Genomic DNA, 19,961 nt, shown 5'->3' on the forward strand with positions numbered 1-19,961 from the left:
CATGCGATAATCTGAACGGAAACAGAATTTTGATAGTCCATACCGTTCGTCCGTAAATGGCTTCCAAAGTTAGCGGGAGGGAACCGTTTTACAAAAAAGCCCACAAATCACGAACAAAACGTCCAGTCAATCCCAAATTTGAATCACATGTCAAGTGTGGTTTATTCAACAAATCCCCAAAATAATTTCCACTTTGATCTATAGGGGGCGCCACAAATGCTCAAAATGTAACCGTTTGATGCAAAAACCTTATTTTGGGGGGATCAATCCTCTCAAAATGGAACGCAAGTGATCTCAGGAGTTACGTGACAATGTAATTGGCACAGCCTCCGACGGTATTCCTCCCAGCGTATTCCTCGAGTCCCGGCGGCAGCGAACCGCGACTAGCGTCGGCGCAACCACACTCTGCAATTGCCCTGAATTGCGACGCGTCTAGTTTGTGTGGTTGCCCTAACAGGGCAACCAGACTATAGTACTTGATGAACTTCTTATTCCATATAAACAATATTTCAAACTGCTTCTCCTCCCACAGTTTTTAATGTTGTGCCATGTCTCAAAATGACCGTCTTGACCTGGAATCGTGCGCTTGTATTTTGCTAAGAGATTGGTTAAATAGTTTAATTGATATTGATTTATTAGTGCATTAAATTTCCCCATCCGCTTTAATGGAAAAGTGAAAAAAATCAAATTCAAGTATTTTTTTCTCAAAGACCGTATGGGCTAGAGTTACAAGATTTGGTGGGTAGGTTCAATATTTAGTGCAAAATTATTGGAAAAATAATTACACCAATCGGCCTCATGGTGGCGCTATAACATTCCCCTTTACGTTTTGGCCTATAACTCTTGAACCGTATGTCGTAAAATCAAAATGTATTTTCCCCTGGATTCCTTGGGTCATTATGCAACTCCCCATATAGGCCACGCCCATTTGCGTCTGGATAGATTTTTTGATATTGATTTATTAGTGCATTAAATTTCCCCATCCACTTTAATGGGAATTGCAAAAACTCCCATTCAAGTATTTTTTTTTCGGAAACCATAAGGGCTACAGTTACAAGACTTGGAGGGGAGGTTAATAGTTTATTGCAAAATTATTTTAAAAATAATCACACCAGTCGGCCACATGGTGGCGCTATAACAGCCCCCTTTACTTTTTGGCCTATAACTCTTGAACCGTAAGTCGTAAATTCAAAAAATATTTTCCCCTGGATTCCTTGGGTCATGATGCAACTCCCCATATAGGCCACGCCCATTTGCGTCTAGATAGATTTTCCGCCATTTTGAATTTTCTTCAAAACACACTTTTTGCTCCTTTTCCTAAAAAATTTGTCCAAATCTCACACAAATCGGTACAGGTCATCTATGGACCCATGCGATAAACCTATCCAAACGGCATTTTGATAGTCCTTACCGTTCGTCCGTAATTAGCTTCCAAAGTTAGCGGGAGGAGCCCGTTTTACCAAAAATGCCAAAAATCACGAACGAAACGTCCAATCGATCCCAAATTTTAATCACATGTCGAGGGTGGTTTACTCAACAAATCCCCAAAAGCATTTCCACTTTGACCTATAGGGGGCGCCACAACTCTGCAAAACGTAACCGTTTGATGCAAAAACATGATTTTTGGGGGGATCACTCCTCTCAAATTGAAAAGCAGGTGATCTCAGGAGTGACATGACGATGTCATTGGCCCGCTACATTTGTGGGAGGGGCTTATTTATTTTAGTGGGAGGGGCCTATTTCTTCAAATCAAAACGCCATGTATCACGAACACAGGATCCAATCAGCACCAAATTCGAATGGCACGTCACGCGGCCTCCGACGGTATTCCTCCAAGCATATTCCTCAAGTCCGGGCGGCGGCAACCCGCGACCGGCGTCGGCGCAACCACACTTTGCAATTGCCCTGAATTGCGACGCGTCTAGTTAGTGTGGTTGCCCTAACAGGGCAACCAGACTATAGTACTTGATGAACTTTATCCTTCCGGATAAACAATATTTCAGACCACTACTCCTCCCACAGTTTTTATCCCCCAATGTTGTGCCATATCTCAAAATGACCGTCTTGACCTGGAATCGTGCGCTTGTATTTTGCTAAGAGATTGGTTAAATAGTTTAATTGATATTGATTTATTAGTGCATTAAATTTCCCCATCCGCTTTAATGGAAAAGTGAAAAAACTCAAATTCAAGTATTTTTCTCTCAGAAACCGTAAGAGCTAGAGTTACCACATTTGGAGGGGAGGTTCATAATTTAGTCCGAAATTATTGAAAAAATAATTACACCAATCGGCCACATGGTGGCGCTATAACAGCGTCCTTTACGTTTTGGCCTATAACTCTTGAACCGTAGGTCGTAAAATCAAAATGTCTTTTCCGCTGGATTCCTTGGGTCACTACGCATCTCCCCATATAGGCCACGCCCATTTGCGTCTGGATAGATTTTCCGCCATTTTGAATTTTCTTCAAAACACACTTTTTGCTCCTTTTCCTACAAATGTTGTCCAAATCTCACACAAATCGGTACAGGTCATCTATGAACCCATGCGATAAACCTATCCAAACGGCATTTTGATAGTCCTTACCGTTCGTCCGTAATTGGCTTCCAAAGTTAGCGGGAGGAGCCCGTTTTACCATAAATGCCAAAAATCACTAACGAAACGTCCAATCAATCCCAAATTTGAATCACATGTCGAGGGTGGTTTACTCAACGAATCCCCAAAAGCATTTCCACTTTGACCCATAGGGGGCGCCACAACTCTGCAAAACGTAACCGTTTGATGCAAAAACATGATTTTTGGGGGGATCACTCCTCTCAAATTGAAAAGCAGGTGATCTCAGGAGTGACGTGACGATGTCATTGGCCCGCTACATTTGTGGGAGGGGCTTATTTATTTTAGTGGGAGGGGCCTATTTCTTCAAATCAAAACGCCATGTATCACGAACACAGGATCCAATCAGCACCAAATTCGAATGGTACGTCACGCGACCTCCGACGGTATTCCTCCAAGCATATTCCTCAAGTCCGGGCGGCGGCAACCTGCGACCGGCGACGGCGCAACCACACTTTGCAATTTCCCATAATTGCGACGCGTCTAGTTAGTGTGGTTGCCCTAACAGGGCAACCAGACTATAGTACTCTATACTCTTTATTCCACTTTCTAGATAAACAATACTTTGAACCGCATCTCCTCCCACAGTTTTTATCCCCCAATGTTGTGCCATATCTCAAAATGACCGTCTTGACCTGGAATCGTGCGCTTGTATTTTGCTAAGAGATTGGTTAAATAGTTTAATTGATATTGATTTATTAGTGCATTAAATTTCCCCATCCGCTTTAATGGAAAAGTGAAAAAACTCAAATTCAAGTATTTTTTTCTCAGAAACCGTAAGAGCTAGAGTTACCACATTTGGAGGGGAGGTTCATAATTTAGTCCGAAATTATTGAAAAAATAATTACACCAATCGGCCACATGGTGGCGCTATAACAGCGTCCTTTACGTTTTGGCCTCTAACTCTTGAACCGTAGGTCGTAAAATCAAAATGTCTTTTCCGCTGGATTCCTTGGGTCACTACGCATCTCCCCATATAGGCCACGCCCATTTGCGTCTGGATAGATTTTCCGCCATTTTGAATTTTCTTCAAAACACACTTTTTGCTCCTTTTCCTACAAATGTTGTCCAAATCTCACACAAATCGGTACAGGTCATCTATGAACCCATGCGATAAACCTATCCAAACGGCATTTTGATAGTCCTTACCGTTCGTCCGTAATTGGCTTCCAAAGTTAGCGGGAGGAGCCCGTTTTACCATAAATGCCAAAAATCACTAACGAAACGTCCAATCAATCCCAAATTTGAATCACATGTCGAGGGTGGTTTACTCAACGAATCCCCAAAAGCATTTCCACTTTGACCCATAGGGGGCGCCACAACTCTGCAAAACGTAACCGTTTGATGCAAAAACATGATTTTTGGGGGGATCACTCCTCTCAAATTGAAAAGCAGGTGATCTCAGGAGTGACGTGACGATGTCATTGGCCCGCTACATTTGTGGGAGGGGCTTATTTATTTTAGTGGGAGGGGCCTATTTCTTCAAATCAAAACGCCATGTATCACGAACACAGGATCCAATCAGCACCAAATTCGAATGGTACGTCACGCGACCTCCGACGGTATTCCTCCAAGCATATTCCTCAAGTCCGGGCGGCGGCAACCTGCGACCGGCGACGGCGCAACCACACTTTGCAATTTCCCATAATTGCGACGCGTCTAGTTAGTGTGGTTGCCCTAACAGGGCAACCAGACTATAGTACTCTATACTCTTTATTCCACTTTCTAGATAAACAATACTTTGAACCGCATCTCCTCCCACAGTTTTTATCCCCCAATGTTGTGCCATATCTCAAAATGACCGTCTTGACCTGGAATCGTGCGCTTGTATTTTGCTAAGAGATTGGTTAAATAGTTTAATTGATATTGATTTATTAGTGCATTAAATTTCCCCATCCGCTTTAATGTAAAAGTGAAAAAACTCAAATTCAAGTATTTTTTTCTCAGAAACCGTAAGAGCTAGAGTTACCACATTTGGAGGGGAGGTTCATAATTTAGTCCGAAATTATTGAAAAAATAATTACACTAATCGGCCACATGGTGGCGCTATAACAGTGCCCTTTACGTTTTTGCCTATAACTCTTGAACCGTAGGTCGTAAAATCAAAATGTCTTTTTCCCTGGATTCCTTGGGTCACTACGCTTCTCCCCATATAGGCCACGCCCATTTGCGTCTGGATAGATTTCCCGCCATTTTGAATTTTCTTCAAAACACACTTTTTGCTCCTCCTCCAATATATTTTGTCCAAATCTAACAAAAATCGGTACACATGATCTCTGGACCCATGCGATAAACATATCCAAACGGCATTTTGATAGTCTTTACCGTTCGTCCGTAATTGGCTTCCGAAGTTAGCGGGAGGGGCCCGTTTTATCAAAAATGCCAAAAATCACAAACAAAACGTCCAATCGATCCCAAATTTTAATCACATGTCGAGGGTGGTTTACTCAACAAATCCCCAAAATAATTTCCACTTTGATCCATAGGGGGTGCCACAAATGCTCAGAATGTAACCGTTTGATGCAAAAACCTTATTTTGGGGGGATCAATCCTCTCAAAATGAAACGCAAGTGATCTAAGGAGTTACGTAACAACAATGTAATTGGCACAGCCTCCGACGGTATTCCTCCCAGCGTATTCCTCGAGTCCCGGCGGCAGCGACCCGCGACTAGCGTCGGTGCAACCACACTCTGCAATTGCCCTGAATTGCGACGCGTCTAGTTAGTGTGGTTGCCCTAACAGGGCAACCAGACTATAGTACTCTATACTCTTTATTCTTTCTAGATAAACAATACTTTGGACCACATCTCCTCCCACAGTTTTTATCCCCCAATGTCGTGCCATATGTCAAAATGACCGTCTTGACCTGGAATCGTGCGCTTGTATTTTGCTAAGAGATTGGTTAAATAGTTTAATTGATATTGATTTATTAGTGCATTAAATTTCCCCATCCGCTTTAATGTAAAAGTGAAAAAACTCAAATTCAAGTATTTTTTTCTCAGGAACCGTAAGAGCTAGAGTTACCACATTTGGAGGGGAGGTTCATAATTTAGTCCAAAATTATTTAAATAAAAATCACACCAATCGGCCACATGGTGGCGCTATAACAGCCCCCTTTACGTTTTGGCCTATAATTCTTGAACCGTAGGTCGTAAAATCAAAATTTCTTTTCACCTGGATTCCTTGGGTCACGACGCATCTCCACATATAGGCCACGCCCATTTGCGTCTGGATAGATTTTTTGATATTGATTTATTAGTGCATTAAATGTCCCCATCCACTTTAATGGGAATTGCAAAAACTCCCATTCAAGTATTTCTTTCTTGGAAACCATAAGGGCTACAGTTACATGACTTGGAGGGGAGGTTAATAGTTTATTGCAAAATTATTTTAAAAAAAATCACACCAGTCGGCCACATGGTGGCGCTATAACAGCCCACTTTACCTTTTGGCCTATAACTCTTGAACCGTTGGTCGTAAAATCAAAATGTATTTTTCCCTAGATTCCTTGGGTCATGACGCAACTCCCCATGTACGCCACGCCCATTTCCGTCTGGATAGATTTTCCGCCATTTTGAATTTTCTTCAAAACACACTTTTAGCTCCTCCTCCCACATATTTTGTCCAAATTTCACAAAAACCGGTACACATGATCTCTGGACCCATGCGATAAACGTCTCCAAGCTGAATTTTGATAGTCCTTACGGTTCGTCCTTAAATGGCTTCCAAAGTTAGCGGGAGGGGCCCGTTTTACAAAAAAGGCCAAAAATCACAAACGAAACCTCCAGTCAATCCCAAATTTGAATCACATGTCAAGGGTGGTTTACTCAACGGATCCCCAAAAGCATTTCCACTTTGATCCATAGGGGGGCGCCACAAATGCGCAAAATGTAACCGTTTAATGCAAAAACATTATTTCGGGGTGGATCGATCCTCTCAAAATGAAACGCAAGTGATCTCATGAGAGACATGACAATGTAATTGGCGCAGCCTCCGACAGTATTCCTCCCAGCGTATTCCTCGAGTCCCGGCGGCCGCAGCCCACGACCGGCGTCGGCGCAACCACACTTTGCAATTGCCCTGAATTGCGACGCGTCTAGTTAGTGTGGTTGCCCTAACAGGGCAACCAGACTATTGTTCTAGGGATACTATCATAATCTTTCTAGATAAACAATACTTTAGACCGTCTCTCCTCCCACAGTTTTTATCCCCCAATGTTGTGCCATATCTCAAAATGACCGTCTTGACCTGGAATCGTGCGCTTGTATTTTGCTAAGAGATTGGTTAAATAGTTTAATTGATATTGATTTATTAGTGCATTAAATTTCCCCATCCGCTTTAATGAAAAAGTGAAAAAACTCAAATTCAAGTATTTTTTTCTCTGAAATCGTAAGAGCTAGAGTTACCAGATTTGGAGGGGAGGTTCATAATTTAGTCCAAAATTATTGAAAAAATAATTACACCAATCGGCCACATGGTGGCGCTATAACAGCCCCCTTTACGTTTTGGCCTATAACTCTTGAACCGTAGGTCGTAAAATCAAAATTTCTTTTCACCTGGCTTCCTTGGGTCACGACGCATCTCCCCATATAGGCCACGCCCATTTGCGTCTGGATAGATTTTTTGATATTGATTTATTAGTGCATTAAATTTCCCCATCCACTTTAATGGGAATTGCAAAAACTCCCATTCAAGTATTTTTTTCTCGGTAACCATAAGAGCTAGAGTTACCAGATTTGGAGGGGAGGTTCATAATTTAGTCCAAAATTATTGAAAAAATAATTACACCAATCGGCCACATGGTGGCGCTATAACAGCCCCCTTTACGTTTTGGCCTATAACTCTTGAACCGTAGGTCGTAAAATCAAAATTTCTTTTCACCTGGCTTCCTTGGGTCACGACGCATCTCCCCATATAGGCCACGCCCATTTGCGTCTGGATAGATTTTTTGATATTGATTTATTAGTGCATTAAATTTCCCCATCCACTTTAATGGGAATTGCAAAAACTCCCATTCAAGTATTTTTTTCTCGGTAACCATAAGGGCTACAGTTACATGACTTGGAGGGGAGGTTAATAGATTATTGCAAAATTATTACCAAAAAAATCACACCAGTCGGCCACATGGTGGCGCTATAACAGCCCACTTTACCTTTTGGCCTATAACTCTTGAACCGTAGGTCGTAAAATCAAAATTTATTTTTCCCTAGATTCCTTGGGTCATGACGCAACTCCCCATGTACGCCACGCCCATTTCCGTCTGGATAGATTTTCCGCCATTTTGAATTTTCTTCAAAACACACTTTTAGCTCCTCCTCCCACATATTTTGTCCAAATTTCACAAAGATCGGTACACATGATCTCTGGACCCATGCGATAAACGTCTCCAAGCTGAATTTTGATAGTCCTTACGGTTCGTCCTTATATGGCTTCCAAAGTTAGCGGGAGGGGCCCGTTTTACAAAAAAGGCCAAAAATCACAAACGAAACCTCCAGTCAATCCCAAATTTGAATCACATGTCAAGGGTGGTTTACTCAACGGATCCCCAAAAGCATTTCCACTTTGATCCATAGGGGTGCGCCACAAATGCGCAAAACGTAACCGTTTAATGCAAAAACATTATTTCGGGGTGGATCGATCCTCTCAAAATGAAACGCAAGTGATCTCAGGAGTGACGTGACAATGTAATTGGCGCAGCCTCCGACGATATTCCTCCCAGCGTATTCCTCTAGTCCCGACCGGCGTCGGCGCAACCACACTTTGCAATTGCCCTGAATTGCAACGCGTCTAGTTAGTGTGGTTGCCCTAACAGGGCAACCAGACTATTGTTCTAGGGATACTATCATAATCTTTCTAGATAAACAATACTTTAGACCGTCTCTCCTCCCACAGTTTTTATCCCCCAATGTTGTGCCATATCTCAAAATGACCGTCTTGACCTGGAATCGTGCGCTTGTATTTTGCTAAGAGATTGGTTAAATAGTTTAATTGATATTGATTTATTAGTGCATTAAATTTCCCCATCCGCTTTAATGAAAAAGTGAAAAAACTCAAATTCAAGTATTTTTTTCTCTGAAATCGTAAGAGCTAGAGTTACCAGATTTGGAGGGGAGGTTCATAATTTAGTCCAAAATTATTGAAAAAATAATTACACCAATCGGCCACATGGTGGCGCTATAACAGCCCCCTTTACGTTTTGGCCTATAACTCTTGAACCGTAGGTCGTAAAATCAAAATTTCTTTTCACCTGGCTTCCTTGGGTCACGACGCATCTCCCCATATAGGCCACGCCCATTTGCGTCTGGATAGATTTTTTGATATTGATTTATTAGTGCATTAAATTTCCCCATCCACTTTAATGGGAATTGCAAAAACTCCCATTCAAGTATTTTTTTCTCGGTAACCATAAGAGCTAGAGTTACCAGATTTGGAGGGGAGGTTCATAATTTAGTCCAAAATTATTGAAAAAATAATTACACCAATCGGCCACATGGTGGCGCTATAACAGCCCCCTTTACGTTTTGGCCTATAACTCTTGAACCGTAGGTCGTAAAATCAAAATTTCTTTTCACCTGGCTTCCTTGGGTCACGACGCATCTCCCCATATAGGCCACGCCCATTTGCGTCTGGATAGATTTTTTGATATTGATTTATTAGTGCATTAAATTTCCCCATCCACTTTAATGGGAATTGCAAAAACTCCCATTCAAGTATTTTTTTCTCGGTAACCATAAGAGCTAGAGTTACCAGATTTGGAGGGGAGGTTCATAATTTAGTCCAAAATTATTGAAAAAATAATTACACCAATCGGCCACATGGTGGCGCTATAACAGCCCCCTTTACGTTTTGGCCTATAACTCTTGAACCGTAGGTCGTAAAATCAAAATTTATTTTTCCCTAGATTCCTTGGGTCATGACGCAACTCCCCATGTACGCCACGCCCATTTCCGTCTGGATAGATTTTCCGCCATTTTGAATTTTCTTCAAAACACACTTTTAGCTCCTCCTCCCACATATTTTGTCCAAATTTCACAAAGATCGGTACACATGATCTCTGGACCCATGCGATAAACGTCTCCAAGCTGAATTTTGATAGTCCTTACGGTTCGTCCTTAAATGGCTTCCAAAGTTAGCGGGAGGGGCCCGTTTTACAAAAAAGGCCAAAAATCACAAACGAAACCTCCAGTCAATCCCAAATTTGAATCACATGTCAAGGGTGGTTTACTCAACGGATCCCCAAAAGCATTTCCACTTTGATCCATAGGGGTGCGCCACAAATGCGCAAAACGTAACCGTTTAATGCAAAAACATTATTTCGGGGTGGATCGATCCTCTCAAAATGAAACGCAAGTGATCTCAGGAGTGACGTGACAATGTAATTGGCGCAGCCTCCGACGATATTCCTCCCAGCGTATTCCTCTAGTCCCGACCGGCGTCGGCGCAACCACACTTTGCAATTGCCCTGAATTGCGACGCGTCTAGTTATTATTCATACTGGAGATAAACAATAGTTTAGATCGTCTCTCCTCCCACAGTTTATTTTTCCCAATTTAGTGCCATATGTCAAAATGACCGGCCTCACCGGGAATCGTGCGCTTGTATAAGGCTAAGAGATTGGTTGCATAGTTTTATTGATATTGATTTATTAGTGCATTAAATTTCCCCATCCACTTTAATGGAAAAGTGCAAAAACTCAAATTCAAGTATTTTTTTCTCAGAAACCGTAAGAGCTAGAGTTACCAGATTTGGAGGGGAGGTTCCTAATTTAGTCCGAAATTATTGATATAATAATTACACTAATCGGCCACATGGTGGCGCTATAACAGCCCCCTTTACGTTTTGGCCTATAACTCTTGAACCGTAGGTCGTAAAATCAAAATTTCTTTTTCCCTAGATTCCTTGGGTCATGACGCAACTCCCCATATAGGCCACGCCCATTTGCGTCAGGATAGATTTTCCGCCATTTTGAATTTTCTTCAAAACACACTTTTAGCTCCTCCTCCCATATATTTTGTCCAAATTTAACAAAAATCGGTACACATGATCTCTGGGCCCATGCGATAAACATATCCAAACGGTATTTTGATAGTCCTTACCGTTCGTCCGTAAATGGCTTCCAAAGTTAGTGGGAGGGGCCCGTTTTACCAAAAATGCTACAAATCACGAACGAAACGTCCGGTCAATCCCAAATTTGAATCACATGTCGAGGGTGGTTTACTCAACGAATCCCCAAAATAATTTCCACTTTGACCCATAGAGGGCGCCACAAATGCCCAAAACGTAACCGTTTTATGAAAAAACATGATTTTTGGGGGATCAATCCTCTCAAAATGAAAAGCAAGTGATCTCAGGAGTGACGTGACAATGTAATTGCCGCAGCCTCCGACGGTATTCCTCCCAGCGTATTACTCGGGTCCCGGCGGCACCGACCCGCAAATCGCGTCGGCGCAACCACACTCTGCAATTGCCCTGAATTGCGACGCGTCTAGTTCAAAATATGTTCCCATTGACTTACATTGTATGGTAAAACAGCTCTCAAAGTCACTATTTTAGCACGTAAATGAACGCAAACAAAGTTGATTCAGACAATATAGAACATCACCAAACCCAGTACTGTTTTTTTTTTTTATAAAAATGTCAACTTCCTGTTGATTTTGCCATTTTTATAAGTAGAAAACCTGGACTGGATCCGCGGATCCGGATCCAGATCTTCAAATAGTAAAATCAACAGGAAGTTGACATTTTTATTAAAAAAACAAACAGTACTGGGTTTGGTGATGCTCTATATTGTCTGAATCAACTTTGTTTGTGTTCATTTATGTGCTAAAAGAGTGACTTTGAGAGCTGTTTTACCATACAATGTAAGTCAATGAGGAGCATGCACGTGCACACATAGACATGAAAGGGGGCTTCAGCCCCTGCCCTTTTACCCGTCGGTAGGCTAATGCTAATGCCGAACGATCTAACGCTGGTTGCTTGTTTCTCTCCCAGAACCTGGCAACTCGGTGTTGCCAGGCAGAGAAATAAGCAAACAACGTTAGCTCGTTCGGCATTAGCGATAGCTTCTCAGGGACTTTCAGTGCATGTTTGAGTATCATGAGACTCTACAATGAGTAGTAGTAGAGAAAAAAATTACTTTGCATCGGTTATAATAGACGAATTTCCCTTAGCCACGCGCTCCCATTATGCCAACGGAGGGGGTCGAAAAAATTACGACAGGGGAATCGCTGGAAAAAATCAACGCCACTTCACGTCGGTAGGTGAGTAACGACACATCAAAGATAACACTTAAAATGTCCGGATTTCTCCTTTAAAGGGATAGTTCACCCCCAAAATGACTTTTTCCCGATCGATTAGTCACCCCATGGGCACTTGAATACATGGATATTTTTTTCATTTTTGTCGCATTCCTAAGCCAATAATTTGATGACCGGCAGCGGTTCCGGTAGGAGACACAAAGAGTCTCCTTTGTGTCTCCTACCAGAACCGCTGCCTACCGGTCCGCTGGTCATCAAATTATTAGCTTAGGAATGCGTCACCATGCGAAAAACAAAAAAATATCCATGAATTCAAGTCTCCATGGGGGCACTAATCGATTTTTTGGGGGTGAACTGTCCCTTTAAACCGAGACAACAATAACTACTTTAAGTTCTGGGGTTCAGTTTGTCCCCCACTAGCTCCCAGCTCCCAGTCTTAAACCATGCTATACTGACACACTGTTGTTGCAAATCCATGATCCATGATGACAGACTGTGGCAGAATGTTGTCAGTGTGAAAACAATGTCAAGTGGGTCATTATAATTATCCCAGCGCATGATAAATACACAAACACGTGCATAAAATCACCATCTATCTTCACTAAGGCAACCTTGCATGATTTAAATGAACTGTACAGACTGTATATACACACCGCATTAATAATGTCTAGAAATGTGAATGTTTATGCTCTCATCCCCCACCCTCACATGCACACACACACACGCACGGACGCACACTATTATGTCCACATTGTCCTGGCTGGAGGTAGGTTGGGGGTGTCTGTGCTATGAAGATAAATGTTGTCAGGTATATATCCCATTATGACTGTCCTGCAGCTGTGCGTATAAATCAAGGTACTTGACAGTCATAAAGAGGCTTGGTCACTGCACTGTAAATGGGTACTGTCACACCGTTCAATGAACAATGTCTTCTTGTATATACCGTCAGCGTCACTGTTATAGACCTTATATCTTCATATTTAAACTGTTCTTTCCCCCCTGCAAATTAATGTCCTTCTTCTTCATACAGTATGACAGCGTTGAGCAAAAGTAGCAAAAAATAGCCAACCGGGGATGGCAGCTTGTAGATTGGGATGCCAAGTTGAAAGTGCATTCTATTGGTTGTGACCAGTGGTGGAAAAAGTACTCAAATGTTTTACTTAAAGTAATACTAGGTAACTTTTTCAACAAAACTAAAGTTAAATTGTATATCTTTTGTGAGTGGCAAAAGTTTCACAACACCCACTCCATTAATTTCACCCCTGAAAGCCTTTTATACATATATTTTCTATTGAACGGTGATAGGGGTGTCTTTCCCGCGAAAATGACGTCATCTGGCCGGAAAACAGAAGCGGAAATGCACCGGTTTCCTGTTTGGCCAGGAACTACCGCACCGGTTTCCTGTTCGGCCAGGAACTACCGCGCTAATAACAAAAAGGAAACTCACGCTGATTTTAAGAGATTGTATGATTTGAAGATCGAAAAACAACAGAAAAAGAAAACACAGCTCACGGTAACTAAAGCTCCACTGGCTAAGAAACAATCCACAGATTGTATAAAACAATTAAAAGAACGCTTTTTGAAACGCTTCCGTCTTCCGGTGAAAACGAATGGAATTCTGGGTAACAGAGGATATAAACGAACGGCCTGCAGTGACGGTAATGACCAGCAGAGGCTGCTAAAAATCGTTATTTGTGGACTTGCACTGTATAACTTTAAGTAAAAGTATCAATACTGCAATGCAGAAATACCCTGTTACAAGTAAAAGTCAGGTAAACTAAATTTACTTGAGTGAAAGCACAAAAGTATTGGCATCAAAATATACTTGAAGTACCAAAAGTAAAAGTACTCGTTATGCAGAATGTCCCCTTTCGAAAGTTATCATTAGGTCTAAAATGTATAAACATGTTTTGAAAATAGCAGATCTACAAGCTCACAACGCGTAGAGATCAGAAGCGATTGTCATTTGCCTATATTCTTGAGTTAACATAATTATTGTTATATGAATAATTTATCCCAATGTTTTTATTTATTGTGGATGTGCATAATGCATGACTTATTGGGATTGATCATGACTGATGTATTCTCGTGATATACGGGTATCAATCATGTGAATAGCTGGTGCCTTCAAATATTTGATGAATGCGGAAGTAGTCGTTGTTGTCATTTCACAAGGAATCTTTAAACCTGCATAGGAAACCAAACATCTAATGCTCAGCCAAAAGGGAGTGATTAGGCTTCAGGCAAGGGCTACTCTGCTACACATGCACTAAACAACAGTGATGACACAAATATTGTTATATTGTTCAGTGTGGGTTCTTACCTCTTCTGCGTACGCGTCACAAAGTTTGTTCCCCGACATGAGCTTGTTTTTCAGACTCTTGTTCTGGGGAAAAAAGGAAAGAAACGGTTGATGTCATTGGAGTCGGCATGAACACACACATGCACGCACACACACGTTTTGTCATTGCGGTTACTTTAATTTGTCTGTTTTTTTTATTTATCGACCAAACAAAAACAATGTGCGATATAATGATGTAATGAGTTACAATCTGGGAACCCATAGTAAAAAAAAAAGGAAAAAACAGCGCCCTCTGCTGTTTTTTTTCCCTTTGAATTTGACTCTAGGGGGACCTCCCCATAGACATATAAAGGTAGACGCCTCCTTCGGCTCTGAAGCGTTCGTATCTCGAGCACGCTTCCTTGTTCCGCAGGGCTAGCCTTCCACTTCCTTCCGCTTCAGCAGGGCAAGCTGGAAACTTCCGTGTGCGTCACAGAAGGGGGCGTTTGGTAGGCCAATCAGAGGCAGGTGGGGCGGGTCTTTTCTTAAGAGGCAGCCGCGCAGCAACTAGTCAGTTAGACACGCTGTGATTGGCCAGTAGTTAACGCGATGTGATTGGTCAGTTTAGATACCAGTCGCTACAATGAACTGCAGAGGCCAATGAGGTATCTAGGTTTCTATATCTTTGGACCTCCCAATAGAATGTGGATAACAGGAAGTTAGTCGTTAGGTCCGCCCTCAGCCCTCCACTTCCGGTCCACGTGTCTTTGTTTACATTCCTAACATTCCTAACAATACACGTAACAGGAGCTCCCGACAGATTCAGCTGCGGAGCTCTGAATCTGTCTTGAGAGATTAATGACCTTATTAACTGTAATGAAGACTCAGTGTTGTCTATTATGCAACAGCTCTCAAAAAATGGACCAGCACAACCGTAGCCAATACATTATTCATTCAAGTGCAGTGATATTAACGTTTCTTTCAATTAACCCTAGTGTCCTGGGACAAGCATTTGGCAAAATATTTGGTGTAGGGGGAAATTATAGCAGATCTAGTAAAATCACAATATTCATGGCCTTGCTGAATGCATTCATGAACGTAATAATGATTCTCATTATGGTGACACTACAGGGCTGCTACTCTGTTCCTGATATCTATCTATACATTCATGCACTCACCAGCACCACACTACATGACCTCATACACACCTCATACTAAGGACTGCAATGGAAACAAGCCGAAAGCTTTTTTTTGCGTTATCCTTTTGATTATGGTGGGTCAGATGTATGTGACATAATTAAGTTTTATTTCATGATCATTAAAGATCATCAATCAATCAAAAGCTGACCACAGCTGAGCGCGTCATTTTGACTTTGCGCTCCGGCCTTCAGAGGGTCCGCGCCTCTCATTGAAAATGAATTGCTAGGCACATCACCAGCCCACACACAGTCAGGACGTTGAATGAACCGAAACCAGCGCTCCTCAAAACAGCAGGTTTGGAAATCTGCTGGGATTTGATTACTGTACACATTCTGATGTTAGTCCTTTCCGTCACACACACACACACACACACACACACACACACACACACACACACACACACACACACACACACACACACACACACACACACACACACACACACACACACACACACACAGTTAATGAGAGCTGGAATGAGATTATTCCGTGATTCAGGAGGTCAATTTGAGTGAGCATCAATTCCAGACACTGTCGTCTCCTCCCACCTCTAAGGTGAGAGGTTGAGTAGCAATGCAATGACAGCTGTCATAGAAAGTGACATATGGAGGCACCCAGAACATCCCCAGAGTGACAATGATATCCACTAGAGAGCTCATACTTTATGTCACACTACTTTATCATCACTGTCAGGCAGAAAACTTGTATCTCCATAATTTCACCTTTTTTCATAAATTAATGCCCTGCTTTGTCGTACAAGGGTTGTAGTGGTCACAGCTTATACTGTAGTTCTGTTATATTGGTTCAAAAATGGCTAAAATGTTTTTTTTTGGACTGGACTGAATCATGGGGGGACACAGTGTCTTTTAATTAAACAGGCGCCGGCGCCACTGGTGTGTGTGTGTGTGTGTGTGTGTGTGTGTGTGTGTGTGTGTGTGTGTGTGTGTGTGTGTGTGTGTGTGTGTGTGTGTGTGTGTGTGTGTGTGTGTGTGTGTGTGTGTGTGTGTGTGTTCGCGACGGGTCGCGCGCGTGTTTGTGTGTTGGCGACGGGGGACGGAACTGTTTATGCGCGGGTGTTTGTGTGTCTTCTCTGTGGCTCCACAACGTGGCGACGGGATGCGCGCGTTCGTGTGTGTTGTAGTACACAGTACAGAGTACAAACTGCACTTTCCATCCCTGATATACTGTCTGTGCACAGTGCATAACCCAAACTGCACACTTTGGGTGCTCATATCCCCTGATGGGTATGGTCTAGTTAATATTGAATCAATGAAAAACCTTTTTCCTTTTCCTGAAAAGTAACAGTTCTGGACATACAAGGTTTCCACCCGACAGAGAGGATTATGTCACACAGCACATTATGCAGAATGAGTGACACTGAGCCACACATGTCACAAAGTGTTATTCTCCATTGAAGCGTGGCTCGTGTTGGGAGCTTGAAAATAAAGGAGACACTGTGTATGCATGGCTTTTAATTTCAAGGACCCCCGGTTTGCCCCATGCAGCATTAGGCCATGGACCCCCCATTGTAGTCTGAGATCCCGCCGAATCAGAGTCTCGTCTCTCACTGATGTGGGTTTGTTTATGAATGAAAGCCTCCTAATTATGCATTCATGAAAACAAATGGAATTGTTTGCCATCATAATTGAGCCATGATCAGATTTGGAGCGATTACTGCGTTTAATAAATGCAAAGCTTGTTTCATGTTCCCGTAGCAGAACTGCTGTAGAGACACACACATACATTGATCTATGTATGTATGTATGTACGTGTGTACTTGTGTACGTACACATCTCAGACAGACAAGGATTCACAATTAAAAATAAATAAACAATAATAATAATAATATTGTTAAAAGCATTAAAAACAACTAACCACGTGTATTGATAACATGTAGGACTGTACTATTAATATCATATTTGTTGCTGTGTCCAAGATCGTTGGTCAGATTTCTACAAAACATAATTTAATCAGGCACAAACAGGTTTTAGCTTTATTCTAAGGTCCCCTGAATCACTTCCTGGTTTAAAAAAGGCGAGAAAGCTGCGGAAGCTCTGTCCCAACCATAACATGTCAACTCCGTCAGTACTTCTAAACCCGAACAAAATATAAAATATATTTTCAAATGTGTAATTCTATTAGCATTAATAGAACTCTAAGCAACTCTGTCAGATATATGCCATCTTATGGAGTTGACATCTTAAAAAAACGGTGCAAGATTGGCCCATTTCATGTCTCAATAGTCAACTCTTTGATCTTTTAAAATATATTTTCCCGGCATATCCCTGGAGTATTATTATTATTGTTTTTTTTAAATAAGGTTTTGTTATAATTCTCAAGAATGGGTGTTTCACATATGTGTGTATATACATACTGTATGTACAGTATTGTATGTATGTACACACCCGCATGTCTGTATGTAAGCTGGACATTTTTAAGGGATGCTTTAATGTGCGTGCGTACGTGCACTATGATGTTCAGTTACTCAGATAACATTAATTCTAGATGCTCAAGACCTCTGTGGTTCTTTAAGTAATGTCTGTTCATGTCATAGTAGGTTTAACTTTCATTCCTACAGTATGAATGATACATTAAAGCCTAAATATGTCATATTAGTAAATATAACATGAGGGTTGTACGGAACGCAGTAAAAATCCCCAGATGCAAATAACCTTCATCAGATTTTAAATCGTGTGGCCTCATAATCCCCTCATGAGGATAATGATGCATCTCTTAAACATATCACTGAAAGGTTCATATTAACAGGACCATACAAACCATAACATTTTAAAACAGCTAAAAGTTAAGTAAGGAACAAGTGTGTACTTGAAGCTGTAGTGATTTGAGTGCCCTGTCTCCCAGCTAGCAGCATCATTGCTATTTTCCAACATGCTGTAACATGTTGTAATTCTCATGCCCAGTCTCACACGTTGTATATTACCAAATGATCGTGAGCGTCTTGGTCTTAATTCATGAGGTGGGGTCTGGTGCAATCAGGGCGCAATGCTATCTTACACACAGTGGTGGAAAAAGTACTAAACATTTTTACTTAAGTAAAAGTATCAATACTGCCATAATACTCTGTTACAAGTAAAAGTCAGAAATTCTAAATTGACTTCAGTAAAAGTACAAAAGTATTGGTATCAAAATGTACTTAAAGTACCAAAGGTAAAGGTACTCATTCTGCAGAATGTCCCATTTCACAAGTTTCAAATGTATAAAAATCTTTTGAAAATAGCAGATCTACAAGCTCACAATGCGTCGCATCGCGACGCATTGTGAGCTTGTAGATCGGCTATTTTCAAATGGCCAAATAGGGCTGAAGTGGTTAATGTATGTTTTGAAATAATAATAAAAATCTGCAAAGTAACTAGTAACTAAAGTTTTAAAATACGTGTAGAGGAGTAAAAGTACAATATTTGCCTCTGAGATGTAGTGGAGTAGGAGCAAAAGTACTGACAATTGGAAATACTCCAGTAAATTAAAAGTACCTCAAAACTGTACTTAACACATTGAATGCCAAAAACGGTCCGGACCGTTTTTGAGGGTCCAAACGAGAAGTGCCGAAAACGGTCCGGACCGTTTTTGACCCAATTCTATTTTTATACATGTGGGCCACGTGGGGCGCTAAAACGAAACTTTGACATCACCCAATGAGTTTCTGAGAAGAAGAGGCTGGATCTGGCTCCATGTCAAAAATCCTTCCGGTCGGCGTTTTCAATGTTATCTCCTTGATTAAAAGCTTAATATCTCCATTTCTTTTTAATGTGGTGGAAACGAGCCGTTTCCGATCGGCGATCACGCTGCAATGGAGGGTCGCGTTAGAAATATTATTGTTCCAGGCGTTAGTCGGGACCCTCCGCCGTCTCGCACGCACGCTTTGTTTACATGCATTTCCGCGTCGGGGCTTCTCACAGCACTCAACGTATAACGCAAGTGGATGGAAGAAATGCTGGCACTCAACGTATAATATTTTAATAAACCTCTGGCACCCAATGTGTTAAGTACAGTACTTGAGTAAATGTACTTAGTTACCTTTACACCACTGACTATCTGTACATTATTTAGATTAAGACGTGCCTAGGTGGCTTCACAATGCACACACACACACTGATTGCAATCAAATGGATCCGAATTCAACACTCAAATGAACCCTCAGTGTGTTATAGTTAAGTGTAATCACAGTCAGAATGTCATTTTCATTCAGGACACAGTGACAGCGTCACTCATCTCTACAGTAGGTGTGGATTCATGGAGGTTCTGTCTCTTTGCTCTTGTTTTTTATTATTTTTTTATTTTTTATTTTCTCCCACGATTTTGAATTTTTTTTTCACCCAGTGCCAATTATCTATGTAATCCTCGGTGCTACACTCCCTCTGCCAGCCTAGGGAGAGCCCAGAAGTGAGCTCATGCCTCCTTCAATGCATGAGGAGCTATAGAGGCGCTTCTTATCACCTGACAGGGGGGAGTTTCCCCGGTTGGACGTAGCGCGTGAAAGGAACACGTTATTCCAACCAGTTCCTTTCCCCTTCCATCAGGCGCCCCGGCTGACCAGTGGGAGGCAGTATAGAGACCAGGATTACTGCATGTTTTTGTGAGGGTACCTACCCTAG

General features: G+C 41.7%; 1 protein-coding gene across 1 annotated transcript in view; it reads right to left on the minus strand.

Moving 5' to 3' along the window:
* Nucleotides 1–19,961, minus strand: part of luzp2 (leucine zipper protein 2) — a gene marked incomplete at both ends in the record, with an annotated part of 231,614 nt that overhangs the window by 41,044 nt on the left and 170,609 nt on the right. Inside the window, one exon of the mRNA XM_080424131.1 lies at nucleotides 14,191–14,253. Coding sequence (XP_080280257.1) covers nucleotides 14,191–14,253 — 63 coding nt within the window. The remainder of the gene's footprint in view (nucleotides 1–14,190; nucleotides 14,254–19,961) is intronic.

Source organism: Gymnoscopelus braueri (assembly GCF_963280865.1).
Source record: "Gymnoscopelus braueri genome assembly, chromosome: 1".
NCBI classification, from domain to species: domain Eukaryota; kingdom Metazoa; phylum Chordata; class Actinopteri; order Myctophiformes; family Myctophidae; genus Gymnoscopelus; species Gymnoscopelus braueri.